The sequence below is a fragment of the Sciurus carolinensis genome, chromosome 3 (genome assembly GCF_902686445.1).
Source record: "Sciurus carolinensis chromosome 3, mSciCar1.2, whole genome shotgun sequence".
Classification (NCBI taxonomy): domain Eukaryota; kingdom Metazoa; phylum Chordata; class Mammalia; order Rodentia; family Sciuridae; genus Sciurus; species Sciurus carolinensis.
Window position 1 is genome coordinate 7,326,340 of NC_062215.1, and position 27,727 is coordinate 7,354,066.

General features: G+C 58.7%; 1 protein-coding gene across 5 annotated transcripts in view; it reads left to right on the top strand.

Annotated features, from left to right (window-relative positions):
- The window catches only part of Sdk2 (sidekick cell adhesion molecule 2), a 244,285-nt gene that overhangs the window by 205,056 nt on the left and 11,502 nt on the right, over positions 1-27,727 (top strand). For 3 of the 5 annotated variants that reach the window (XM_047546114.1, XM_047546115.1, XM_047546118.1), the window contains exons 34-44: positions 12-68; positions 1,239-1,340; positions 1,428-1,543; positions 9,072-9,258; positions 11,693-11,830; positions 14,782-14,943; positions 18,416-18,541; positions 22,640-22,804; positions 24,070-24,210; positions 24,462-24,600; positions 26,005-26,131. In XM_047546114.1, coding sequence (XP_047402070.1) covers positions 12-68; positions 1,239-1,340; positions 1,428-1,543; positions 9,072-9,258; positions 11,693-11,830; positions 14,782-14,943; positions 18,416-18,541; positions 22,640-22,804; positions 24,070-24,210; positions 24,462-24,600; positions 26,005-26,131 — 1,460 coding nt within the window. The remainder of the gene's footprint in view (positions 1-11; positions 69-1,238; positions 1,341-1,427; positions 1,544-9,071; positions 9,259-11,692; positions 11,831-14,781; positions 14,944-18,415; positions 18,542-22,639; positions 22,805-24,069; positions 24,211-24,461; positions 24,601-26,004; positions 26,132-27,727) is intronic. The other 2 variants (XM_047546116.1, XM_047546117.1) reach the window with 1 other exon arrangement.

The following is a 27,727-nucleotide window of genomic DNA, read 5'->3' on the forward strand; positions in this document are numbered from 1 at the left end:
CCACCCCGTAGCCTTGTACTCCGTGCGGAACCTGAGCCGGCCCAGCCTCACGCAGTGCGAGCTGGACAGTAAGTCTTGCATGGCGGCCCTGGGCGGCCCCGGCCTCCCCAGGGATGGGGAGTGGGTCCTGAGGACACCTCAGGCTGGGGTACGCCCCCCAGGGTGCTTGAAGAACAGGACCACCCTCCACACGCAGCTCAGAGGCAGGAAGCAGGAGGCAGTTCCCAGGGAGGGTCTCCTCTGAGCCCACCCCCCAGCGGCTGTGGGATGGGAGTCCGCAGCCTCCGCAGGTGGGCCATGGTGGCAGGTTGGCGTAGGAGCCCTGGGTGCTGCGGGGCCAGTGGTGGGCCGGCGTCCATGGCAAGGCTCGCTTCAGCCTGCAGCGCTCAGCCCCGTCTTCCCAGCAGGGCCCGGCCAGGGCAGCCCTGCGCTTGCCGGTTCTGAAGCCTCAGCAGGGGTCTCCTCAAGGCCGCTGCTCTCGGGCCCTGTGCTCAGGAGAAGCCACCCCTGTCCAGGCCAAAACCCCTCAATGGTCCTCCCTGCTCAGCTGGGCCCACGGGCTGCAATCAGCAGCCAGCCAGGAGACTTGCCCTCCAAGCGTGGAGCTTCCACCTGGGGAGGAGGAGGAGGGCAGGGAGCCGGAGGGAGGGGTGCAGGGGCGGGGACCCCACAGCCCCCCGCGGAGATAGCGCCTCCCTGGGATGGATGGAGCGTGCTCTCCTCAGCACCCGAACTTGGCAAAACGGGGGGTTTCCTAGACCCGAAGTCGCACCTGATAAGCCTCCCTCTCGGCCGAGGGGGGCTGGCGCCGCAGCTCCCGGCAGAGCACGCACTTGGCATTCAGGGGCTCTGGGAGCATCCCCAGCGCTTCCTGGAAAGAGCTGGCGGATGGGACCTGGGCCACAGCTGGGGCAGATGGTGGGAAAGAGGACGCGGGGAAGGCCTGTCCCTCTGACCCAGGGCGCCCAGGACAGGTTGTCCCAGCATGAATGTCAGCAGTGCGCCCAGTCGGATAACGTGTCACATGTCACCCTAGGCCAGGAGGCCAGCAGCCGCGTGTCGGGTCTGGCTGGCAGGGCAGGAGTCGGAGGGTCCCGGCCACCTCTTACCTGTTTTCTCCTGAACCTTCACACAGGGGCTCAGCTCGCAGGGCCTCCTGCCTCCCTCCCCTCCAGCCTCCGGTGGGTCCCTTGGGGCCGGGCTGGTGACCTGTGTCCCCTCCCAACTCTTGCCCGCAGACCTGAACAAGCACAGGCGGTACGAGATCCGGATGAGCGTGTACAATGCCGTGGGCGAGGGGCCCCTGAGTCCCCCGCAGGAGGTCTTCGTGGGGGAGGCTGGTGAGTGCGCCCGCCCACCTGGCCCCGTCGCCCCGCCACCAGCCTCCCCCGAGTCCGCTCACTGGCGCACCACCCTCTGCCCCCCAGTACCCATGGCAGCGCCCCGAAACGTGGCAGTCCACGGCACCACAGCCACACAACTGGATGTGACCTGGGAGCCACCCCCGCTGGACAGCCAGAATGGAGACATCCAGGGCTACAAGGTAGGGGTGCTCTGGCAGAGTAGAGGGGCGCACGGGGCACTGGCAGGACCCAGGCCGGGTGGCAGTGGGGAAGGTCCCAGGCCCGCCCTTCTCCCAGCCGGGCACTAACCCCATGGGGTCCCCCAGGCACTGCCACCTCGGCTGTTTGCACCCAAGTCACACAAACATTGTGCAGCTGGAACAGAATTCCACTGGTTCTCTCCAGTGTCCAGGGCAGCTGGACCCAGGCGCAAGAAATTCCAGCCATGCCGCTGCTCACAGGGCCCCTGAGCGGCACACCTGCCCTGCCAAGCCCGGCCCCAGACATAGGACCCCTCAAGGGGTTATTTGGTCACCTGGTTACAACAGTGATGCTAATGAGATGACCAGTGAGCAAGGTGCCTCTAGCTAACTGGAAATCCCTGCTTAAGAGTCACTTCCAGGTTTGGGATGATGTCGTGTGTTACAGTGGGTCCCTAAAATTCAGAGAGCCCCTTGGAACTCTTGGGTCCTTTTGAAAGTCCATGAGACAGATGAGCTTTATACCGACAGCCATTGTACAGATGGGAAAACTGAGCCCAGTTCAGGTAGTCCATTATATGGATGAGGAACCTCAAATTATAACGATGTGACCCATTATATAGCTGTCCATGATATAGATGAAGAAACCGAGACCTGGCATGGGTAGCCTGTTAAAGTCCCAAAATAGCAAAGACTCAGGCCTTCCGGCTCCCACCTGCCAGGGGTGGAGAAGAAGAAGTCACTAGAGTGAGTGGCGTAAGAAAGAAAAAAGAGTGTTCAGCTGGAGACGCTGAACCACGCAGCCCTTGGCCATGTGGGAGGCCCCCCACCCCCAGCCAGGGTCAGGTCCACCCCGATACCTGGCTGATTCCTAGTCCGTGCATTTTGGTCCATGTTATTCCAGAGAAAAGCCCAGGGCAGTATCCCCGGGGGGCGGGGCATTCATGGCATGAGCCGAGAGGACCTGATGATCCCCCTGGCCAGCCACAGTGGAAGCCAAGTCTCAGCACATGCTCTGCCACACGGCCTAGGACAAGCAGCCCCGTGGAAGGCAGAACCCAGTCGGGAGTCTCCTCCATCTGGGCAAAGGAGGAGGGAGGAGGAGGGAGGCATCTTGCCAAGGAAGCTCTGAAGATGGATGCCACCCTCGAGGCTTCGCCCAGGAGCGCCAGCTGGGAAGACTAAATATTGCACCCCTAGCATATGCCTCCCAAGGGACGGGAGAGGCACGGGCGGAGCCAGCAGAGTCTGGCAGCCACCAGACTGTCGAGGTTTGGAAGTTGTGAGTTAACACAGATCCAGGAAACGTGTGGGCACAGAAGACATCCACACGTCCCAGAAAACACCACCCAACCTGAGCAGCAGCCGTGGGCGTGAACTAAGGAATCGGAGTTGCCGTCTCAGGGATGCGTGCTGACCAACCTCAGGTTGGCCTTTGTTCCCTTAACAGGAGCCGTGTACTGATGTCACCGGCCAGTGAGTGTGGCTAAAATGATCCTGCATTTGGATCAGGCTGAGCCCCAGGTGTATGGACAGGCACCTTCATGCACAGGCCTAGAGCACCATCTGTGAGTCGTTCGTCGATAGGTGTTCATTGAGCAGTTATTTTGTGCATTGTTCTCAGCAAGCAAAGAGACAATAGGAGCTTGAGCTTTTAGGGGGAGAACACCACCAATGTTCAAAATAAGCGATACTGCCGGATGATTAAGCAGGTTGAGGGGAGGACTAGATCCCAGGGGAATGCTGAAACTTTTTCAAAGTGTTGTTAGGGAAGAGCTTACTGAGAAAGTGATCCCTAACAAAACTTAAAGGATTACAGGGCACAAGGCAGATGGATCCAGAAGAACATTCCAGAAAAAGCAAGGGTCCTGAGGTAGGCCAGGGCTTTAGAGAGTTCACAGAGCAGCAGAAAGCCCCTGGCTTTTACCCTGAGAGAGGTGACAGCCAGGGAGGCCTCGGGCAGAGGAGAGACACTAGAAGCATGGACTTAGGAGTCAGTCTGCAGCTGTGCTGCTGACTTTAGTGTGAAAGGAGGAAAGGACAGAAACTGGAGGGACTGGACCCTCCAGGTAAGACATCACTGTGATTCACACCAGGCAGAGCAGCCCTGATGTGGTGGCCTCAGGCTACGCACTCAAGGCAGAGCCAGTGGAATCTGAGGGCCTCAGAGGAGCAACCAGACACTCCGAGATCAGGGAGGAGGGGCAGCCGGAACTTCCCGCACAGAGCAGCAAGAGGAGGCCGGAGGAGATCCACAGTCCAGCCCCAAACCTCAGCGGACACCCGAGGGGCCTGAAGAGAGGCAGGGACACAGGAACCCCCGCTGGACTCGGGATGTCTGAGCTGCAGATGTGGACTGTGGAGTCCTCAGCATGGAGACGGTGCTAAGAGCCAAGAGGCCAAACAGACAGACAAAAAGGAGGTTCTAAGCCTGGCCGCCGGAACTGGAAAAGTTAGCCCACAGGAAGGATGCTTCTGGAAGGAGGCTGTCTCAGAGCGGAAGCGAGATGCAGTCTGGGAGGCTGGTGGTGCGGCGTTAAAAGAATACCATTACCAGTCCCCTTTTGCCAGTCTGGGTTGGCTTTATTTAAGGTTCTAGAATCAGGACAGCCAGTTCAGTTTAATGGGATCGGCAGACAACAGTCCACTAGCCTAATCCAGTCCACCTCCTTTCTGTAAATAAACACTCACTGGGCCCAGCACGGTGGCAGGTGCTGTGATCCCTGCAGCTCAAGAGGCTGAACCCCAGGATGGTGGGTTCCAGGCCAGCCTGGGGAACTTGGTGAGACCCTGCTTCAAAATCAAAAGTTTAAAAAAGGACTAGGGATGGAACTCAATGCCAAATATATTTTTCCAGCAAAAAAAAAAAAAAAAAAGAATTGTATCCGTACTGAACATTTATGGACTTTTTAAACGATGCAGATTGGCAACTATTTCCAGTTTTGCCTTGCACGAGGGGTTACTGGTGACCCGGAGGTGATTTAAAGTGTGCTGGAGGGTGTGTGTAGGTTGTGTGCAAACACGATCGCATTTTAGAAAAGAAACTTGAGCGTCCTTGGATTTCGGCCTCCATCGGGGTCTGGAACCCCTCCCCCGGGGTCACAGGGTAGTGCAGGACTTGGAGAAGGCCACGCCCCACCCTGCCATGCGCATGCGCTAAAGCCTGGCTCTCCCGTGGCAGCCGCGCTGCGCGCAATGGGAGGATTTCACCGAGGCTGCTGCTCAGGCAGTTTAAGAGGACACGAGATGGGCAGCAAAGGACAGTGGACGGAGGAACGGCCTGCAGAATGGGAGGAGACACCTGCAGGCTGGGCACCTGGCCAGGGGCTCACAGCCAGAATGTGGGGCTCACCCGACTCGAGAGCTAGAAAACCAGTGACCCCATTTAAAAGTGGGGTGAAGGACCCAATGGACAGCCCTCAAGACAGGACAAATTAATGTCCCACAGGTACGTGGGAAGGTTCTCAACCTTGCAAAGCATCAGGAAAATGCAGATCAAAACCAGAGCAAGTAACATACCAGCCCACACCCATGGGGGTACTGTCTCCCAGGAGTCAGAAATCACAGGGGCTGTCGGTGGGAATGCACGATGGCACAGCCACTGTGGAAAGCAGCCTCGAGGCGCCTCAAGAAGTGAAAAACAAAACCACCATATTATCCAGCAACCTCACTTCTGGGTATTTATCCAAAAGTGTTAAGATCAGTTGGGGTCTGTTTGTTTGGTAAGGGGGATTGAATCCAAGAGCGCTTTACCACTGAGCTACATCCCCAACCCTTTTTATTTTTTTCTGGAGACAGGGTCTAAGTAAGTTGCTGAGGCAGGCCTAGAACTTATGATCCTCCTGCCTCAGCCTCCTGAGTCCAGGATTACAGGTGCTACCATGCGTGACTGAAATCAAGACTTTTTTTTTGGTATTAAGGATTGAACCCAGAGCACTTTGTGACTGAGCTACATCCCCAGCCCTTTTTAATTTTTAAAACTTTGAGACAGTCCTTCACTAAGTGGCTGAGGCTGGCCTCAAACCTTAGATCCTTCTGCCTCAGCCTCTAGAGTCCCTGGGATCACGGGGTACACCACTGCACCCAGCTTGAAACCAAAATCTTAAAAGAGATATTTGCCTCCCATATTCATTGCAGCCTGAGCCATCACAGCCAAGATGTGCAGCAGCCTAAATGTTGGCCAGTGGATGAATGAGTAGTGAAAACACACTGTGGGTGTGGACAGACGGTGGGATATGACTTAACCTGCAGAAGGAGGGAAGCCCAGCCCCTTGCAACGGCACAAACCCAGAGAAGACATTATATTGAGTGAAATAAGCCAAACACAGAAAGACAAATACTGCTTGAGCTCATTTACACATGGAGTCTAAAGCAGTCAAACTCTACAGCATGGGAAAAATAAAATAGTCAAACTCACAGAAGCAGAGAAGGGTGATTGCCAGGCCAGGGAGAAATGGAGACGTTACCCAGTGCATACAGAAGTCCAGTTACACGCAGCAGATTCGTTCTGGGGGTCTCATGTGCAGCATAGTGATGATAGTTTATAGTACTGCACGGTGTAAGTTTGCTAAGAGGGTAGATCTTAAGTGCTCTCAGCACACACAAAAAAAGGAAGGGTAGGCCAGATGCAGCAGCTCCCACCTGCAATCCCCACAACCCCCACAACTCACAAGACTCAGGCCAGGCACTGTGGTACACAGCTGTAATCCCAGTGGCTCAGAAGGCTGAGATAGGAGGATCACAAGTTAGAGGCCAACCTCCAGCAACTTAGCTCCCTGTCTCGAAATCAAAATGGCCAGGGGTGTAGCTCAGTGGTTAAGTGCTCCTGGTCCAATCCCCAGGACCAAGTGGAAAAAAAGACTATCTGTGAGATGGTGGGTGTGTCCGTGAGCTAGAGTGCGGGGTCTCTGCAGTGCCTGTCAAGACGTCAAGTCGTGGGCCTTAAATACGTGTAACTTCTGTTTGTCAGTTACCTTGATAAAGCTAAAAAGAAAAGAAACGCCAGAACAGGGAACTGAGCAGAGCAGAGGGCATGCCACACGGTCCTGAACCAGTGCTGTCCGCGGGAGACACGTCCTGGTCCTGCAGTGTTTACCCAGCACCCGTGACCACAGGCGCCCAGGACGCAGGGAGCCAGAGGGACCCAGACGCCTGCCCCCTGGAGCCTGCATCCTGGCATGCCACGCGGCCGCGCGTGCCCTGGGGACCTGGGCCTGGCCCAGTCCCTTTGTGCGCTTTGCGTGAGTCCTTGCTGTTGATTATCATCCAACGAGGGCTGCTGTGTTCAGTGCACACACACAAGAACCCTTGTTTGTGGGGGACCTTGTTTGTATATATGCCGCCCCTGGTCCTGCACCCTGACCGCCCCTCCCCAAGGGCCTGGGGCCAGCCATGACCCTCCTCCCCGCACCAGGCTGTCCTCTCTCCAAGCTGCTGTTCACAGGTAGGGCACAAACACATTCTGAGACGACACGTTTCCTCTGTGTGCATGTGTGTGTGTGTGTGTGTGAGACCAGCGATTGAACCTAGGGTCTCAGGCATGTTAGGCAGGTGCTCCACCACTAAGCTGCACCCCCAGCCCTTTTTATTTTTTATGTTGAGACAGGGTCTCACTAAGTTGCGGAGACTGTCCTCAAAGTTGTGATCCTCCTGCCTCAGCCTCCCGAGTAACTGGGATTGCAGTTGTGTGTCACTGTCCCCAGCTTATTTTCCCTTTTAATGCCTTTTTCTGACCTCACATTTTCTTCTGGTTGTCCCCATTTCTTTGGCTGGTCCCTTGACAGCAGAATTCTTCAGAAGACTCTCCTGGAATCTCTACATACAACTCTTCTCTTGTGTTCTTTCTCTCTCTCTCTCTCTCTCTCTCTCTCTCTCTCTCTCTCTCTCTTTTTTTTAATCATGAATTGAACCCAGGGACACTTAACCACTGAACCACATCCCCAGCCCTTTTTATTTTGAGATAGGGCCTTGCTAAGTTGCTGAGGCTGGCTTGGAACGTGCGATCCTCCTGCCTCAGCCTCCCAAGCTTCGATTACGGCCATGCACACCACACCTGGCTCCTTCTCTCTTGAACCCCTCTCAGTAGGTACTCAGTCTGCCGCCAGGGAAGCCCTTCTTGCCGAAGACACCAAGCATTCATCCCTGATCACTGGTGCTCAAATCTCGGGTCTCCTCCTGCCTGACTTGGCGGTAGCTGGATGAGGCGCTCCCTCCCTCCACTGGGAGGCTTCTCCGGCTGGAGGCTCCTGCTCACCCTCCTTGATGTCCCAACTCTCCTCCCAACGCTGAGTGCCAAGGCCCCCAGGAGTCAAGCCACAGCCTCTGTCTGAGGGAATCTGTCAGTTCTCCTGGTGTGCATTTGCCAGATCCCACCTACATGCGGATCTTTACGTGAACCTTGACCTTTCCCCTCAACGCTAGGAGCCCTGTGCCCCGTTGCTGTGGGTAGACAGGGAGGAATGAGTGTCTTCCTGAATGACCACGACTCCTGCTCATCCACCCGTATGAGAAGAGGCTGCCAAAAGGAAGGCAGGCGAGGCTGGAGAAAAGCAGGGCTTTGCTGGTACGAGATGTCCTGAAGGCATTGCCACATGCAGGGCGGGGACACTTTTATTAGTTCCTTCTAACTTTCATCTGCTTCCTCCAAATGGAGACATTGAAAAGCCAGTAGCACGCAGGAACCTCTTTGGCCAGCAGGTGGCACCAAATGATCTCCAATCCTCCAGGAGGTTTCTTGGGGACCATGGCTTTCAGGATGTCCTGTGTTCACAGTTCTTTACCAGTTAAAGACTCTGCCAGGCTCAGATAACCAGTGTTAGCCCTGTGGATGTGAGGTCATCGGAAGCACCATGGGGCATCTGCTGCCCTCCTGGCCTAAAACCCATAGACACACGGTACCTTCTGAAGCCAGTGAAGCCCCCAGGAGCTCTGTGCCATATTCTTATGGCGTCACTGCTCACGTTGACCCCGGGAACTATGTACATGACAAAACTGCAGCTCAGAGAAGTCACCTGGTCAGGTCGCACTGGTAGTAAGTGGCGTGCCTGGGTCCTCCTCTGCAGCAGGCTTTGCAGACTGGTGTGCCCCGTGCTTCCTGAGTCCTTGTTAACCTGCAGCAGGTCTGGGGCCGCTGGCTGGGGCGTCTCCCACCCGCTCCCAGGTGCGCCCCATTCAGCAGGGGTGGACCCAGCACGGGCACTCACCTCTGTGCTAGGTTCCTGCCCGGCAGGGTTGGTCAGTTCCTCCAGGATCTGCAGTGGGAAGCTGATGTACCCGCGGGAGAATCTGCAGGGACTGCCGAATGAGACCCCGGGGACTGAGCCCCGTGGTATTTACCGTCCAGCAGAGGCTGGGGCCTTGGGCTGGGGAGGAAGGTCCTGGAAAGGTTTCTAAAACAGCTCCTGGATACCTGTGTCCCCTGGGCAGCTCACAACAGTGACTGTGTCTCTGAGGCTCCGGTGGGGCAGGGGCAGGGGGCAAGCCCTGCGTCTCCGTCCCCCCTCACTCCCACAGCCCTTTGTGCCCACAGATTTATTTCTGGGAGGCCCAGCGGCAGAACCTCACCGAGCGGGTGAAGACGCTGTTCCTGGCTGAGAACGGCGTGAAGCTCAAGAACCTGACCGGCTACACGGCCTACATGGTCAGCGTGGCGGCCTTCAACGCCGCAGGGGATGGGCCGAGGAGCACCCCCACCTGGGGCCAGACCCAGCAAGCAGGTGGGCAGAGGTCCGGGAGGGGCTGGTCTGCCTCAGGGGGCAGGAGGGGTGTCGGGCTCTTGGGAGGAGAGGAGGCAGCTGCCTGGTCCAAGAGCCTCTCAAAGTCATGAGAGCTCAGAAAAGAGAAGCTGTCCCCATAAGCTGTGAAGAAGCCCCCAGATCTCACCAGTACCCACCCCGGCCCCAGACTCCACTCCTACTTCCTACCTGTCTCTCACCTCCTTCTTCCTATGGCCCTGTTCATCCCACACTGTGCTTGATGCAGGGGACACAATGGGACCAACAGGTCCCCACCCTAGTGAGGGGCTGCATCTAACCAAATCAGTTGGTCAGCCGCAGTGGGTGGCTTGGGGTGGCAGATGGATGGCTTGGGCAGGTTTGCCCACAAAGGCCTCAGGAAGAGGGGACATCTGAGTTGAGACTTGAGTGAGAAGAGGCAGCTGTGGGAAGTCCAGGAGGGGTGGACCTGGGGGGACATTCTGAGCAACAGGTACAAAGGCCTGCAGGCTTGGGGAGATGCAGGAACACAGAGAGCCAGGTGCTTGCAGGCAGATGGGATGCAGGTGAGCTCTCTGAGGCCTGGAGGACTGGGGTCCACCCTGAGGCATGGAAGCCCTTGGAGGGGCTAAGCAATTGAGCAACGGGGTCTGGTTTATATTTTGAAAATCATTGCTCTGAATGCTGGACAGAGGACAGACTATGAGAAGAGAGGCTGGAGGCAGGGAGGCCAAGAGGGAGGCTGGATAGGAGGGCAGAGCAGAGGAGGCAAAGGTAAGGATTCTGTGGCCAGCAAATGTGGGGCAAGCCGTGGAGGATCCAAAACCACTTCTCAGGCAGTCGCACACTGGATGCTCCCGGGAACCCTGGGGACAGCAGCGTGGCGTCACCCTCAAAGGTCTCCCCATAGAACACGCCGCCTGCCTGAGGTCCTCCCACTGGTCCTGAGGAAGCAGAGGCTGGGACCTAGGATTTCTGAGAGAACCAAGAATTCTCTCCTGGTGGAATTGAATACAGCCAGTCCTGTGGTCTGTGGGTTCCGCATCCAGATTCAACCAACCAAAGATGGGAAATATTTATTTTTAAAAACTGCATCTTTACTGAACACTTGGAAATTTTTCAGGTCATTTCCTAAACAATGCCATAGGACAACTCTTTCCGCAGTCTGGCGTCCTGAGAAACCTAGAGAGGCTTTAAAGAGGGAAGAGGCACGCAGGTTCTGTGCACACATTGTGCTATTTTATTTGAAGAATCCTGGGTTTTTGTGTCCCTAGGGATCCTGGAACCCATCCCCAGGTTTCAGAGGACCATGGCAGGCTCCTGCCCTGGCCTTCCCAAAGCCCCTCTTCCACCCGGTGCTCCCCTTACTGTGGATCCCGTTGGCTCTTAAACAGCTGCAGGGAGCGGACTCCCCAGCCGGTCTGGCTAAGGCATCTGAACGTGCAGTCCTGCCTGCCTGCCTGCCTGCCTGTCTGTCCGTCTGCCTGCCTGTCCCAACCGCTGTCTGTCAGTGTGATCAGGCCGAATGTGACGTGAAGTCTAGGAGCCTGGAAGCCCCGTGGCTGTGGCAGCAGGACAGAACGTTCTGTGCCAGTCTCTCTAACCCAGGGGGGGCAGGAAAGGGCCCCTGAGCTCACCTCCCTCCCTCAAAGCCCTCCCAGCGTCGGAGCTTCTGGAGCCGGAAGCCAGTGCAGATTAGCTCCAGCTCTGCAGGGAGGCAGCGCCAGACAATAATAGCCTGTCCATCTGGGACACCCTGGAGGGGGATGCTTCCTGCCTTCCTCTCTGTCCCCCTCCGAGGCCCCTCACCCCCGTGTTTTCAGGACAGCTCTGGGGTTTTGCGTCTGAGAAACATCCCTTCCGGAGCCTTTGACTGTCCTTGGCTCTGGCTCCTCTTGACAGCGTGGTGTCTCTGTGATGAGCCCGGGACCCCGGCGAGAGGGAGCCCTGGCGAGAGGGAGGCCATTCTGCTGGCCACGTTCTGGCGCCTTCTTGTGGGTTTAGAGTCTTCCTTGTGGGCCGAGGCCCACACACCCCACCTTCTCACCAGGAAAGTTGAAAGATGCACCCCTCAAAGCCAGGAAGTCGCCTTGCCCCACGGTGACCGCGAGGGCGCAATGGCCGGTCCTGGGCTGCTAGCCAGGGCTCACAGCCACTTCTCAGGAAGAAGTCCAAATTCTCCAACTTCAGGGAAAACACAGTTCCCTCTTCTCTCTGCTCCAGGGACTTCACTCTGGGAAATGCGAGTGCTAACGTGGAGGGGCGGGGAGGGGTCCAGTGGCCTCCGGTGACCCCTCCTGCCTTCTTGCACGAAGTCTGCCCGGCACTCTTGTTCTTCCCGGGCCCAGACCCAAGCACTCCCGCTAGTTTCTTGGAACCAAACCCAAGGCTTTGAACGTCCGCAGGAGGAAACAAAACCCCTTTGCTGTCTCCACAGCCCCCAGCGCGCCCAGCTCAGTCAAGTTCAGCGAGCTGACCACGACCTCAGTGAACGTGTCCTGGGAAGCCCCGCAGTTCCCCAACGGTGTCCTGGAGGGCTACAGGGTGGTCTATGAGCCCTGCACCCCAGTGGACGGTGAGTGGGACCCAGCCCCTGGACAAGCTGGCTCTCCTCCGGGGTCCCTGTCACGGCCGCTGTGCGTGCGTTAGAAGCAGTGAGAGTCTTCCCACCTTACAAACAGGGACGCCGAGGCCCAGACCAGGGAAGAGGCGTTCCCAAGGCAAAAACCAGCAAGCTGGGGGGATCGGCCTTGGCATTCCGGGCCCCCAGCTTCTAGGCAGAGAATCTTAAAACACACTCTTCCTCTTCAGTCAGCCGAAGCAGGGAGGACGGCAAGGGAGATCTGAGCCCCCAAGATGGATGGGTCTCCACAGGGACCAGGAAGAAGGGGCTCCCTGGCAGTCGTACCCCAGCCCCTCCCAGACCCCAGAGATCTCAGCCCTCCTCCAGGATTGACTTTGCCCTTTGGAGGGTCAGGAACTCCTTTGAGAACCTGCCCAAAGCCTCAAAGCCTCTTCCCAGGAGGATGCACAAGCTGGGGGTCACTGCCCGCTATTGTCCTCAGCTAGCTGCAGATCCAGAGACGTGCCCTGCAGGTGCCCCTCACACCTGAGCCCCTCCAGCCCTCCCTCCAGGCCCCACTTCCGGGCTCCCAGGCAGGGCCAGCGGACCCTGACAGGGACATCAGACACTGGCCAGGTTCCCTCCCCCCAGGGCTGCCCAGCCACGGGGGCGAGTGATCTCGGGTGGGCAGGGGGCACAGAAACAACTATTCTCTTGTCATCACCCATCTCCTGCAGACGGGGGTCTTAGAGGCTGGAAGGAGGCTGATTCCTTGAGGCCTGGGTCTCACTGGTTCCAGCGAGATGTTAGGGTGTGGCTGACCTGCCACTGACCAGTGCTCTGGCGGCAGGAAGTGACCACTTCTGTGGTCATCCCCCTCCTCTCCCACGCCTCCCAACAATGGAGCCTGGCAAGAACAAGGGGCGGAGCCTGGGAACACTCTGCGGCCAGCAGTTCTGGGTCAGCGGAGAGAACAATGGCCCTCAGTCTTCCCTGCCACCACCTGGGTGCCAGGAACACATCCTGCAGAGGGGACCTGTGTGTTATGATACCAAGGGGGAGCTGGGCCCCAGGAGGAGGCCTGGGGACAGGACAGAGGTCACAGAGATGAGACTCGGGGGCAGGACACGCTTTCAGCACAGGGGCCTCTGTCCAGGGATCTCCCGCCTTGAGGGACGTGAGCGCATCTCAGGGTGCAGGGTCCACGCGGATGATCTGCGTCTGCTTGCGTCTTTCCACCCTCCCGGTTCAGCCCAGCTCTTCGGTGAGCGGGAGGCAGCCTGCCCAGCCAGTGCAGCGTCTGCCCGGCTCAGGCCCCCGCCCTGGGTGCTGGCCAGCAGCAAACCCACCTCCAGGAATCCAGCAGCCCCCTCCCCTGCAGGGAAAACCAAGGCCCCCGCAGGCAAGGGTTCTGTTCAGCAGGCTCAGGAAACAGGTGCCCAGGGTCCCTGTTCCTGGTCCTCGTCCTCGTCCCTCCAGACTCCCACTTTCTACCCTTTAATAGTTCCTTCCTTCCTAATCGACCAAATCAACTGGACACCCACCAGAGTACTGGGGACTCTGTTCTTATATTTGACCCTCAGCGTCCCTGTTTAGGATGCTCCTAATCCCCTAGCTCAGTAGGAGAACAGACGAAGCCAGGCTAAGGGACGTGCCCAAAGACACCCAGGGCCAGCTCTGGGGTCTGAGCCCAGCCCATGGGCTGCAAAACCTGTCCCTGCACAGTGACAGGCTTGAACCTTGGATCTGAGATAGGAACTCCACCTCAGCCCTTAGAGAGCCTGGCAGAGGAGAGGCTGGATTCGTGAGGCTCAGCGCACACCTCCACCTGACAGTGACCCCAGCCTGCCTCTGGTTGCCAAGATCCAGGGTGCAGGGTAGGCCTCATTTCTGCCCTAAGAAGCCAGGTGTGCGGGGCTGGAGGCCGTGGGGATCTCAGCTCCCACTGGCACAGGAGGAAGGAGGAGCCCAGAGGCGGGGCTGGTGGTGGGGCCAGGGTGGGACCTGCAGCTTGTCGCCAGTGTCCCCTCCAGCTCACAGTATCTTTCCAGAAGGCTTTCCTGACAGAGTGCCTAGAATTCGAGTTCCATGGGACATTATATAGCGGAGCAAAAATGGGTGACGTCCAGGTGGGGTCCGGTTGTACCAGATGGTGAGTGCTCTTCCCGCCAGGTGCTCCTGGACCCAGTGACTGTTCAGGACACAGCTGTCCTCAAGCGTGGATCACTGAGCCCCTTTTTCCAAGAACAGGTTATAGGACTGTGCTCTATGAAACCCAGTGGCCATGGGCTGGGGACGTTTCGGCCTGCTTCTCAGGGGCACAGCCTGAGCCTGTGTCTGGGGTATATCCTGAGCCTGTGTCTGGGGCGCAGACTCAGCCTGTGTCTGGGGTACAGCCTGAGCCTGTGTCTGGGGCGCAGACTCAGCCTGTGTCTGGGGTACAGCCTGAGCCTGTGTCTGGGGCACAGTCTGAGCCTGTGTGTGGGGCACAGACTGAGCCTGTGTCTGGGGTATATCCTGAGCCTGTGTCTGGGTATATCCTGAGCCTGTGTCTGGGGCACAGACTGAGCCTGTGTGTGGGGCACAGACTGAGCCTGTGTCTGGGGTATATCCTGAGCCTGTGTCTGGGGCACAGACTGAGCCTGTGTGTGGGGTATATCCTGAGCCTGTGTCTGGGGTATATCCTGAGCCTGTGTCTGGGGTATATCCTGAGCCTGTGTCTGGGGTGCAGCCTGAGCCTGTGTCTGGGGCACAGACTGAGCCTGTATCTTGGGTATATCCTAAGCCTGTGTCTAGGGTGCATCCTGAGCCTGTGTCTGGGGTGCAGCCTGAGCCTGTGTCTGGGGTGCAGCCTGAGCCTGTGTCTGGGGGCTCAGGTGGCTGCCCCTGCCCCACAGCTTCCCGTGGCCCCCGAGGCCCTGCTCCACGAGCAGCTTCAACTCCTACTCACTGTTCTTCCCCAGGGGTCAGCAAGATCGTGACGGTGGACGTGAAGGGGAGCAGCCCCCTGTGGCTGCGGGTGAAGGACCTGGCAGAGGGCATGACCTACAGGTTCCGCATCAGAGCCAAGACCTTCACCTACGGGCCGGAGATCGAAGCCAACGTCACCACAGGCCCAGGAGAAGGTAGGGGAGCAACGGGCCAAGTCCTTCCGTACCCCGAGTCAGAGGGACCCAGGTGTCAAGAGCTGTGCTAGACCCTGCAGACAGAGTGGGCAGCACGGAGCTCTCTCTTCCCCTGCCCGTTCCTCCCCTCCTCTAGCCTCCTGGGCTCTGTACTCAGTCAATGGCATCTGAGTCCTTGGGATCCTCAAGTCACAAACCCAGACCCTCCTCTTGGGGCTCAGGCCAGTGCACACGGCCTGCCTGTCCACGTGTCCCTTCTTTCCCTCCCATCCTCTCACCTGCCTCCAGAAAGGAAGCAGCCCAGTAGGTCCCCTGCCTCTGGCCTGGCCCGGCCCAGAACCCTGTCCTCAGAGTGGGGTGCAGAAGAGCCCCCTCAGCTCTGGTGACAATGTAGAGAGTCCTGATTCCCTGGGGCTGAGGGGGCACCCAGCAATCTGCCCTAATCACAAGGATCCCTGGGGTCCGTGTCCTGATCGGCACCTCTGGGAACGTGGGTGGAGCAGGCCACCTCTCACCAGCTGGGCCTGCTTCCCCTGCCCCCACTTAGCCACCTTTACACAGCAAAATGCCGTTTGTGCTTCCCCAGGTCTGCGGATTCCCTGCTTTTGAAACCCTCCCTGACCACCCACTTTACCTGTCCCTTCTCCAGCGTCCTCCCCCATCCGTGTGTGGTGGTCAGGATTTAGGCTCCAGAGCCCTTGTCCAGGTCGCACTGTCCCATCCCATCCTGAACAGAAAGCCACCTCCCAGGCCATGTTGCTTAGTACACCTGCCCCCAAACTTCCCCTGCACTCCCACGGCCCTCCCAGGAGGCAGGTTGGCCTGGGCCCTAGGAGGGACACAGAGCCCTGGTCTCCTGGCCGTCCACGTGCAGCGGGTTTGTCTCCCCCTGGTGGTCCCAGATGGCCACACCTCGCTTTTTCGTTCTGGTCATTTTCTGGTCCCTGGGAGTGGTTCTGCAGATGAGCGCATCTGTCCCTGGGCACCCTTAGGAGAAAGGCCGCAGTCCCCAAGCCTCCCAGCTCCTTCCGCGCCTGCCCCAGCCCCACCTTAGATGTGTGCACCTGAGTCTTCCCAGGAACCCAGCGCGGGCAGGGCTCTGGCGGGCAAAGGGAGGGCCACTCAGCAGCTGAGGACAGGAGGGGGCCACCTGGAGGGTCACCGTTCTAACTCAAGGCTTCCGCTGTCCCCACTGGGGTATGAAAGGTAGGAGACAGGGGCAGGAAGCTGGGGAGGCACCCAGAAGGAAGAACACTGACAACCCTGCCGGCCTGGGGAGCAGGAGCCTCCGGGAGCACAGCCAGCCTCCTCTTCCTCCAGCCCAGGACCCCAGCCCTGAGCGCTGTCCTGTGCTGTGAGAACCCAGGCCCAGGGCCACCCCCACCTGCCATCGTTCCCCCTGGACTGCAGGCAGGAGGGAGGGAGGGCAGGAGGGAGGGATGGAAGGAAGAAAGGGAGGAAGGGAGGAAGGAGGGAGGGAGGGAAAGGAAAGAAGGAAGGAAGGAGGAAGGAAGGAAAGGAAGGAAGGAAAGGAAGGAAGGAAGGAAGGAGGGAGGGAGGGAAAGGAAAGGAGGAAGGAAGGAAAGGAAGGAAGGGAGGAAAGGAAGGAAGGAAGGAAGGAGGGAGGGAGGGAAAGGAAAGAGGAAGGAAAGGAGGAAGGAAGGAAAGGAAGGAAGGGAGGAAGGAGGGAGGGAGGGAAAGGAAAGAAGGAAGGAAGGGAGGAAGGAGGGAGGGAGGAAGGGAGGGAGGGAGGGAGGGAAAGGAAAGAAGGAAGAAAGGAGGAAGGAAGGAAAGGAAGGAAGGAAAGGAAGGAAGGAAGGAAGGAGGGAGGGAGGGAAAGGAAAGAGGAAGGAAAGGAGGAAGGAAGGAAAGGAAGGAAGGGAGGAAAGGAAGGAAGGAAGGAAGGAGGGAGGGAGGGAGGGAAAGGAAAGAAGGAAGGAAGGGAGGAAGGAGGGAGGGAGGGAGGGAAAGGAAAGGAAGGAAAGGAGGAAGGAAGGAAAGGAAGGAAGAAAGGAAGGGAGGGAGGGAGGGAAAGGAAAGGAAGGAAAGGAGGAAGGAAGGAAAGGAAGGGAGGGAGGGAGGGAGGGAAAGGAAAGAAGGAAGGAAGGGAGGAAGGAGGGAGGGAGGGAAAGGAAAGAAGGAAGAAAGGAGGAAGGAAGGAAAGGAAGGAAGGAAGGAAAGGAAAGAAGGAAGGAAGGGAGGAAGGAGGGAGGGAGGGAAAGGAAAGAAGGAAGGAAGGGAGGAAGGAAGGAAAGGAAGAAGGGAGGAAAGGAGGAAGGGAGGAAGGGGAAGGAAGGAAGGAGGGAGGAAGGGAGGGAGGGAGGGAGGGAGGAGAGGGAGGGAGGAGAGAGGGAGGGAGGAGAAAGAGAAGGAGAGAAGGAGATGAAGTCCTCCAGGGCTACAGGACAGGACAGACGCAGGGGCCCAGCCAAGTGACAGTCCCTGGCCCCTGCCCAGGCCTCCTCTCCTGGCCCTGGAGAGGCTTCAGTCCAGTGCTGTCTTCAGCAGGCATCCGCAAGGCCACCAGCTGCCTGGTACCCGCACGTTCCCAGGTCCCAGAAGCACGTAGGCAGCACCTCCGTGCAGGGCTCTGGGTGCCCAGCCCGTGTCTGCTGGCTTGGAAAATGACAGCAGAAGGGATGGGGGCTCTGCGGAGCAGGAGCCCAGAGGGAAGGCCCCCAACTTGCACTGGCAGGGTGCTGCCCGAGACAGGAAGGGGCTCGGGACCCTCCGTAAACAGCGGCCTGACCCCCTTGGTCCTCAGAAGCAAGCCCCTGTTTCCTGCTCCAGTTTCCTGACTGGCGGATGTCCCAGGCGCCAGCTGGACACACCTGCATCCAGGAGAGCCGGCGGGCAGCCCAGTTCTTCCTCCCTCCCCCTCCCGAGGCTCCTGGGGCCCGAGCCTCCTCTCCCCTCACCTCACCTGACAGCAGGTGCAGTGGGGGGCAGGGAGACTTGGGGCAGGAGGTGGGACGATGTCACCATCACATGCCAGAAAAGGGGAGGTGGGAGCCCTTCAGCCCCCTCACACCATGAGGGGCACGTACCCATCTGCCATGGTGGCACGTACCTCAGCAGCCCCCTGACGCATCCCTTCAGGCCTTACCCTCCAGAAGGCCCTTACAGATGGACGTACTGAGGCACGCAGGAGGGACATATGAAGTGGTCCAAGCCGCCCATCTGATAAGTTCTGGGCTGGGACCAGAACCCCTCTGACCCGTTCTGCTTCATTGCGTGCCCTCTGCTGCCCTGAGACTGGGAAGTGGGGTCAGGGGTGACCAGAGGAGACCCTGGCAGCCCCAGAAGAAGCTCGCTCCTCAGCCTCAGCGTCGCGAGGGGCTGCGGAGGCTTTGGGCAGGGCTTGGCCTGGCCACCCAGCCCCCGCTCCTCCAGCACAGGTCAGCACAGGTCGAGGGGCCGGGCGGCCCCTGTGCATCCTCTACCTCCCTTGCCCACTGTGTATGGTTTGCAGGTGCCCCGGGACCCCCAGGAGTGCCCATCCTCGTGCGGTACAGCTCTGCCATCGCCATCCACTGGTCCAGCGGAGACCCCGGCAAAGGGCCCATCACCCGCTACGTCATAGAGGCCAGGCCGTCAGGTGGGATGCGCGGGGATGGGCCCTGCCTGGCTGGGCTGCACAGCTCATTTCTGCCCCTTCCTGAGTCCCCGCACTTGGGGCTTATGTCTGACACTCACGCTGCTGCCAGCGGGGTCCAGGGGCCCCTGTTGGGGATGGAGAACCTGGGGCAGGGGCTCCTCCGAGCTGCACTCTTGCTTAAGGAACACCCAAGAGGCCCCCAGAGAAAGGCTGTGAGTTCTAGGCGAGGCCTGATCTGGGTTGAGGATGGTTCCAGAAGCCAGAAGAGCGAGGACATGGAGCAGTAGTTAAAGCCCACATCCTCCACGTGAACCCCCGGTGGACGCTGCGTCTCGAAGGCGGCCCCGCTGCCCGTCAGCTGACTCTGCCCTCCCAGCCCTGGCAGTTGGTGCTCTTGCACCAGCCTCTCCTGTCAAGCCTGAAATCCAATCACAAGAGCTTCCCAAGCCGTCGGGGGATGAGCAGCTGATAAGTCACTCCGGGCGACTGCTCTCTGTCCGCTCCTGTTTCTCCTGCTTCCCAGGCTCCCCTTACAGGAGCCCCGGCTCCCTGGTGGCCAGGTTTCCAGGTGAATCAGAGGTACCACAGTCAGCTGAGCGCGGCAGGCTTGTTCTTCGTATCATGCAGATCTGTGGTTGCGTGATTGAATCCGAGAAAGAAAAGACTCTGTTGCTCTAACGCCAATAGCAAATAACAATCATAACGGGAAGTCCTCAAGCGTCTCAGTAGCTGAAGCTTCCCACGCAGGAGGTTGAAGCATTCCAAGACCAACCGTTACTGCCTCCCAGTAGCCGGTGCGAGTCATCCTGAAAGCAGAGTTAATAAGTCCAGGCGTCCCCAAGTTCACTGCCTCCAGCCCTGGCCCTCATATTTTGCTAATAATCCCAGTTACGTGTAGCTAATACATGGAGCAACTCAGAGGCACCGCCGTGCTGGCTCAGTCCCCGCTCCAGATGGTCCCTCCCTGCCCCTCCAGTGCAGGCTGCTGAGTTGGCCAGGAGACCACTGTGTGCTTCTCCCAGCCAGGGCCTGCGCCTGTTTATCCCACCATGTTGGCCGACCTGGTTGCCAGCTCTGGAATGTTGGCCCTGGACTTCAGCCTGCTGAGTTTCCAGTGCCCCCAGGGAGGCCCAGCATGAGCCTTAGTGTTCCAAGTTTGAAGGCCATGACTTGGTCCACACAGATGGAATCGAGGACTGAGCACCAAAGGAAGGACCAAGACAGCACTTAATAAAAGGCCAGGCCAAGCGGCGCCAGGGAGCCCGCCCGTGGCAAGCCCTCTTCAGAGCAACCAAGGGGAGAGCAGGGAGGAGCCTGGCGGGGAGTGCGGTGGCCTTCCCCTGAAGCTGCTGGCGAGCAGCCTCCTGTTCCAGGGTGGGCAGCTCCTGCCCCTCCTCTGTGCTCCCAGGTGCCTCATCTTCAGGACAGGATAGCTCTTGGGTACCCTGCCCCTGCCTGGCCTGCGCTCCGTGTTACTCAGAATAAGCAAAACACACCCACTTTCTCCAGGTCAGAGAGGTGCGGGCATGGCTGGCAGGGACTCACTCTGGGGACTTAGAGACCGGTGGAACTGGCCATCACCGGTGACCAGTGGACTGCACATCAGTCACCTCCCAGGGCTGGAGGCCAGGGCCACAGTGGCACATTCCAGCAGCTTCTGGTCTGGCCCTGTTACCCTGGCCCCACCCTTTGTCTCTGTGTGGTATAGAATAAGGGGAGATAAACAGCAGGCAGGAGGCCTCAGCTTCTAGAAGGCAGCAGCAGGGTCCCCTGCACGCCAAGCCTGTGGGCAGCGAGTTAGCTCTTGAGCACCCCAGGCTCTGTTCTGGGCACCAGAGGAAGTTCAATGCCAAGAGTCAGACCGCTCAGAAACTCCAGCTCCGTGGCACCGTGACCTGGGGAAGATGACGTAAGCTCTCTGAGCCTCGGTTTTCTCATCTGAAAAATGGGACAGCAGTCCCTTCCTCTCTGCATTGCCCTGGCACGGAGGAGACCCAGCATCTGGACAGGGGACTTAGTGTGGCATTATCCTCACGACGGTTACCGCAAGGTGAGCAAGAGAACCCAAAGTCACGTGAGGAAGAAGCCCCAGAGACCGGCCTTTCAAGGCGTGAAGCAACGAAATTGGGCACAGGCCAGGGAAGAGAGGTGTCATTCACATATTCAGCAAACGCTTAGAAGGTGCCCGTGCTCGGGGACCATCTGCACAAAGACCAAGGAGGCCTGGGCCGCCCCTGGAGGAATTCCACAGCCTAGCAAGAGAGAGAGACTGAACAAAAGATATGAGGCACGCGAGGCAGATGCTCAAGAACATTAGCCCAACCGCGAGGCCGAGCCTCAGGGCACCGGGCCTTGCGGGAGGAGAACTGTGAAGGCAGACGGGGCTCTGCTGCCTTCCCCGAGTTGGCAGGGGGACACTGGAGGGGACAGGCAGTCCTCAGCTGGTCCTGCCACACGCTCGGTCCAAACTCAGAACGGACGCGAGGGCCCAGGCCGCTCTGTCCACTGTTAGGAAGAATAGTTGAATCCTCCAGGCAGGGACGCCATCTTCAGCCTTTGGGGCAAATCTTTCCAGGAGTTCAGGAGCCTGTGGAGAGGGGGCTGTGGAGAGAAGCTGGAGGTGCTACCGGGGGTTGGCAGCTCCCCGCGCAGCAGCCTGGAGGGCCCACTGGGGGCTGGGTGACCCCCTTGAGCAAGCCACTGGAGGAAGGGCCTGTGAGCACAGTCCACCAGGGTGCTTCTCAGACCTCTGCCCCCTCATCCCCCTGAGGAAGGGGACACAGTAGGGCCCAGGGGCTTACTCTAAGAGGACATTTCCAATTATCTCTCCACTAACAGCAGCAGGCAGGTGCCTCTCTCCAGAGGCCAGGTTGGCCTCAGTACCCTGCACAGAGCATCTGGCCGGGGCCCCTTCTGGCCTCCCTGCCACCGTGATGGATACCCGCGACCCTGGCAATGCTTGCTCATGGGGTGAAGCAAACAGACATGGTCGCTCTTTCTTCTCTGATCTCTGCTCTGAAGAGAAGAGGTAGCTGAGCCAGTCTTGGTGGTTTACACCTGTAATCCCAGCCTCTCAGGAGGCTGAGGCAGGAGGATCGCCAGTTCCAGGCCAACCTCAGCAATTGAGCAAGTCCCCGAGCAACTAAGTGAGATCCTGTCTCAAAATTTAAAAGGGGCTGGGGAGGTGGCTCAGTGGTTAGGTGCTCCTGGGTTCAATCCCTGGTAAGAAAAGAGAAGAGGGAGCTGAGAATATCCCAAGGCAAATCCAGGCCACCTGGCCAGGCATCACTAAAAAGAGAAAAGGGGAGAAGGAAATCCTGGTACCTCCACCTGCTGCCCCTGCTGTACGTGCTTTGAGTGGAAAAGGGGATCAGAAAAATAGGGGCCTGGCCAGGCGAAGTAGGACGTTCCCATGTGACAAGACCCCAGGCAACCTCTCATCTGAGTGACCAGCCATTTTAGTAACTCGGAAAATGTGGAGTTCATCTTTTCACACAAGTGTAAAGATGTTGAGTCTATTTCTCCAGGTGTGGTACAGGTTGAATCTCCTTATCCAAAATTCTTGGGACCTGAGCGTTTTGGACTTGGGGTTTTCCCAAACTCTGGAATATTCGTACATATATAATAAGATATCTTGAGGCTAGGGCTCAAATCTCAACACAGAATTCATTTCTGTGTCATATACGCCTTATGCACATGGCCTGAAGGTCATTTCACACACATAATTTTGCTCGTGAAATAAATCAGCACAGTGAGGAATTTTCTGCTTGTGGTCTCATGTGCGCAAAATGTTTGGGGCATTTCAGATCTTAGATTTTCAGATTGGGGATGTGCAGCCTGTGTTGGGCTGGTTGCTGCTGTATTTTCTGCATTGTACCCATTTTTATTGTTTTACAGATGCCTTAATAACAAAGAATAAAAGACACACTCCAAGATGTGTCTCTAAAGAGCATCTGCTGAGGACCCCTCAGCTCCGAGCTCTGGCCCTCCGTGTTGAGCCCGTGGCCACTCCAGCGGCCTTGGGGAACACCAGGATGGGTGTGGGCGGGACTTGGGGCTCCCCTCACCTTTAGGCACCTCCCCTTTGTGCTCTCACAGATGAGGGGCTCTGGGACATCCTCATCAAAGACATCCCGAAGGAGGTGAGCTCCTACACCTTCAGCATGGACATCCTGAGGCCAGGCGTGAGCTACGACTTCCGGGTCATCGCAGTCAACGACTATGGCTTCGGCACTCCCAGCAGCCCTTCCCAGTCTGTGCCAGGTACCAGCCTGTGGGACAAGGAGTGGGGGAGCCCCATGGAAGAGCCCAATGACAGTGGTTGGGCAGTGGGGGGGGCACCAGGGTGCAAGGAACCTTAGGGTGGCCTCAAAATGATATGTCCCCTCAATTCCCAAAAGCTGCAATCTCTGGGGCCAGGACCTGCGTCCTCTCTCAACTCCGGGGGAAGCTGAGGGCCTTGGAGCTTTGGGATTCCCTTCCCAGGACTCCAAAGGCCCTAGACAGGGGCAGAATGGTGCATCCAAGATGAGAACTTCCAGAAGTTCAGCACCAGGAGGTTTGAGGGTGCCAGGCCACCATAAACTGTTTCCATGGAAACTGCCTCCTGGAATAGACAGGGCCAGCCGGCATCCTGTGGAACAGCAGCTAACTCAGACAGACAGGCCTCAGGACCTGACTGAGCAGCATCTAAGTGCGCTCAGATCGGCACCCCCCTGACGGCCCCCTCTCCTTGTTCTTCCCCCCGGCATATCTCAGAGCTCACACAGGACTCCTGTCTACACCCGTGATCCAAATCGAATCACTAACCACTTTGAATGGTACAGCCCTTTCTCCGAGGCAGAAACAGCTCAAAATTCCTACCCACTGGATGAGCTCAGAAACACAGCCTCCCCGCTCCCCGCACGCACCTGCTCCTTTGCCCAGGTTGACAGAACCAAGTCAGGGACTAGGAATGCTGTGCCCGGGACAGCAAAGCTACCCCTCACCCGCAGCAGCACAGATTCGGATTGGCCGGGTGCGTGAAGCACAGTCCTGGGGGCTTTGAGAGAAAGGCATCCTCACACTCCATGGGGTCCAGCCTCCCAAGTCCCCCTGCTTTTTGCCACCCAATAAAAATCCCATCTAAACTGACCTTGGGGAAACTCGCCCAGGTCCCCTGCAGACTAGAGAAGCACCCACACAAATGTGAGTCTGTCTATCAGAGCCTTTTCCCTAGGCAACAGGGAAGAAGGACGAGTAGCTAGCACTCTGCTGCCCCCAATTCCTGTGTCCCTGGCAGACATCAGAAATCGATCCCAGCTCTCTTACCTAAGGAGTACACAAGCAACCCCAGAACCTTCTGTGAAATGGCCCTCTGGCAGTCCTTTGCCGTGATAGTCAGCACCCAAGACAAACGGGCCTTGCGACCTTGTCTCAGGTGCTGTCAGACCTACCGACCCTGATGCACACGAGCCGTGGTAGGGCCCAGCTGGGGCGGGAGGCTCGGGGCAGGAGCGCCTGGGCCTAACACCCTGCCCGTGTTCCAGCCCAGAAGGCCAACCCCTTCTACGAAGAGTGGTGGTTCCTGGTGGTCATCGCCCTCGTGGGCCTCATCTTCATCCTCCTCCTGGTCTTCGTGCTCATCATCCGAGGTCAGAGCAAGAAGTACGCCAAGAAGACAGACTCGGGTGAGCGACCAGCCCCGCGCCCTGCCCGCCGGGCTTGACTTTCACCTGTCTCCCTTCTGGCCAGGGCAGGGATGGGCAGGTCACTCTCCTGGCTACGCACCTGCTCAGGTGGGCAGCACCGGGCCCCTAGATGCTGTCTCAGCCTCTTATTCAACTCAGAAGAAAGATGGGGAGCCAAGACAGGAGAGGGAGTGGGGTGGGACAGGGAGGCCCCAGGGCTAGAGGGTGTCTACCCCTCTTCCCTGCCGCAGGGAGCAGTGCCAAGTCCGGAGCCCTGGGCCACGGGGAGATGATGAGCTTGGACGAAAGCAGTTTCCCCGCCCTGGAACTCAACAACCGCAGGCTGTCCGTCAAGAACTCCTTCTGCCGAAAGAACGGCCTGTACACCAGGTAGCCGGCCCTCTGCGTGGGGAAGGGCGGGGGGCATCTTGGGGGCCAGACCTCAGGGCCTAGCAGGGCAGGCTGGGGAAACGCTGGGGAGGACCACAGAGTGGGCACTGCCCACCTGGCCTTCCTTGGTCCCGGGAAGCAGCATGCAGACTCTGGGACCGGGAGCGAAGAGCAGAAAGACATTTCCAGGCAGAACACTGGGGGCTTGCCCTGGTGCCCCCAGACCCAGCCACAGCATGGGTCACACTAGGGGTTCTGAGCGTACCCCTCAGCTACAGCAGAAGGCAAACAACTTGCGAATTTTTACAACCCAACCCCTGGGGAGCCGCTCCAGTGGCTGGCCTGCTGGGGGTCAAATACCCCGAGGTGAGCTGGGCCCTGCCAGGGCTACTTGCAGACGCCTCAGTGGCAGGTGCCAGGAGCTCCCCTATCGTCGCCTGTACCCTCCCCATCTGGGAAAGTGTGGACGCCCTCTCCCTGGTCCTTATTAATGACGTAGCAGCCTGGCTCTGCCACCACCCTGCAGCATCCAGAAGCAGCCAAGGGAAGGTAGAAGCTGGTGGCGATTGTCCAGCTCCTGTTGCTCCCGTCTCCCCTCTAACCCCGGCCCCTCCTGGATCCACCCCCACGGTCACCAGGCTGCCCTTTCCAAGGGCAGGGGCTACTGCTGGGGCCCACCTCACGCTCTGCTGATAGGATGTGGCAGCTTTATGCTCCCAGGAGCTCCAGGGAGGCTTTGGCTGTGTCCAGGGGCTCCTGTGCCCAGCCTCGGCCCTATTGACATTCCCAGCTCATTGGAGGCAGCAAGCGGGGGGCGGGGGGCGGGGGGCAGCCTCTCTCGGGGAGACTCACAAAGCTTCTCTCTGTCTCTGTTTTGGAGGGACAAACCATGTGTGTGCTCGTGGTGGGGGGCAGAGGGGAGGACGGAGGGCGGGGCTCACGGGCTCTCATCCCTGGCCAAATCCGCCTTCCGCAGAAAGGGCCAGCGGGCCCAGCATGCCACAGCAGCCCGCCAGGCTGGCTCTGGGGCCCTGCCTCAGGGAACAAGGGGCCATTTCACCCAGGGCCTCACCTACCCTGCCTCTCCTCCATCTCCCGCCACGGTGCCCACACGCCCAGGTCCCTGCAAGTCCCTGCACCCCTGTGGATACACAGAAATCTTGTTTGCACCCAACCAACCCCGGGCTCCAGGGACCCAAACCTGGCCACAGGGACCTCGTGCCCCTCCCGGGCACCCTGCGTGTTGCCAGGGCAGCATTAGCAGGGCGCCCCTTTCTTCCCTCCTCCTCCAGGCACCTCTCCCCAACGCCAGCCGATGGCACACGGTCACAGAAAGGAGGAACCCCGTGGCCGGGGCTCCTCCAGGCCTGGCCGCCTCTCAGCCCCTCTCCCTGTTCTCCCCAGGTCCCCTCCCAGGCCCAGCCCCGGCAGCCTCCACTACTCCGATGAGGACGTCACCAAGTACAATGACCTCATCCCAGCAGAGAGCAGCAGTCTGACCGAGAAGCCCTCAGAAATCTCCGACTCTCAGGTGAGGGGCCAGAGCGTGGCCACCCTGGACAGGGCAGGGCAGCAGCCCCCTCCCAGAGCGGGGCGGTGAGGGGAGAGGGCCCTGGCGCGCACACCTGGGCAGATGGCCTGCCACACGGGTCTCCTTCCTTCTTCCCTCCTCCCTCCCCTGTCTGGGGCCAGAGAGAGGAAGAAGGCCCTCCAACTAACCAGAAGTCGTTGGTATGTCAGACGCCACGCCCACGTTCTGCTCAGAGTTTGCCCCCAGGACTACAGGGGTCCAGATCATGAGATCCCCCAAGAGCGTGGGCCCCTAGACTAGCCGAAGTCGCCCTCCGCCAGCTTCTCCGTGGCAGAGAAGCATGCGGAAGGGGCAGGGATGAGGGGTTCCACCTGGTCCTGCGGCCAGAGGCCTGGACAGCTGCTCAGTCAGCTCCTTGAGGCCAAAGGAGCTCCAGACACCACGGGCCAGGGTCTGAGGACCGGAATCAGTGGAGACCAACAAGGCCTCACACTGGGCACCCTGACTTCCTGCCACTGGGCTGGGGAGTCCTGGATGCACTAGGTCTGAGCCTCAGTTTCCCCACCTGTAGAGCAGGCAGGGGTGATAACAAGCTCTCTCGTGTGCTCTGGGGGAGCTCTCTGAGAGTGCGGCCCAGGACTGACACACAGCAACCACTCAATAAATGCTGACTTTGTGTTGGGTTAGGGAGACAATAACTCTGGAAGACAGAGCCTAGAGTTGTCATGAGGTGGGCCAGGCAATGGAGACACTGTCCCAGGCTAAGGGGGCTGAGTTCATTCCAAGAGAAGCAAGAGGTGCCCCCAGGGAGCAGGCTGGTGGTTTGAGGGGAGGTGCCAGGCAGGCTGGGACCATGTCCTCAGGCCTCTCCCTGCACTGCTTTGTCCAGCTCCAGGGTTACCAATGGGTTTAGCAGAGCGAGAAAGGCCGAACTAAGTCCACAGCTCACAGCTGGCAGGGAGAGACCCCAGCTTAGCCTGGCTGGCCCTGGGACTTGAGGGGGGACAAAGCTGCTTGAAGCCTTGTGAGCCAGGTTATGACAGCTTTCGATGGGTATTTAACTTTGTGCAGCCATATGGACTAGAGGGACTCACGAGGACACACAGGCCTGGGTCCTTCCCCTGACGCGTGACTTTTCTTTCTTTCCCCCAAAGATGGTGACCAGCGTTTAGATTCTAGACATTCGAGGTAGAATTGAAAAAGATAGAGAGACTTTCTCTGACCCTGGGGTAGTAGCCCGGGGCTCCCTGAGCTGTGCCTCTGTCTGTGGACAGAGGTGGCAGCAGGAGGGACTTGGTGTGTTGCTTTGCTTGGTGGCTTTCAACCTTCTGCAGAGTACACCATTGCTCCACCCTCACTGGCTGCACACAGCCTTCCGGGAACAAGCCCTCCGAGTGCAGGAGATACTGGGCTATCTCAAGGCCTTCTGGTCACCAGCCCTGCTTGAATCTGGAGGAGTCTTCTGGGGACAGAGTAGCCCCATGGCCATGAGGCCATGCCAGGGCCTCCTAGCCTTAAAGAAAGGTTCCCTGTGCCTCAGACCAGCTGGCTTCAGGAGCTCCCCACAGTGGACCCAGAGTGCCTCCCTCTGCTGAG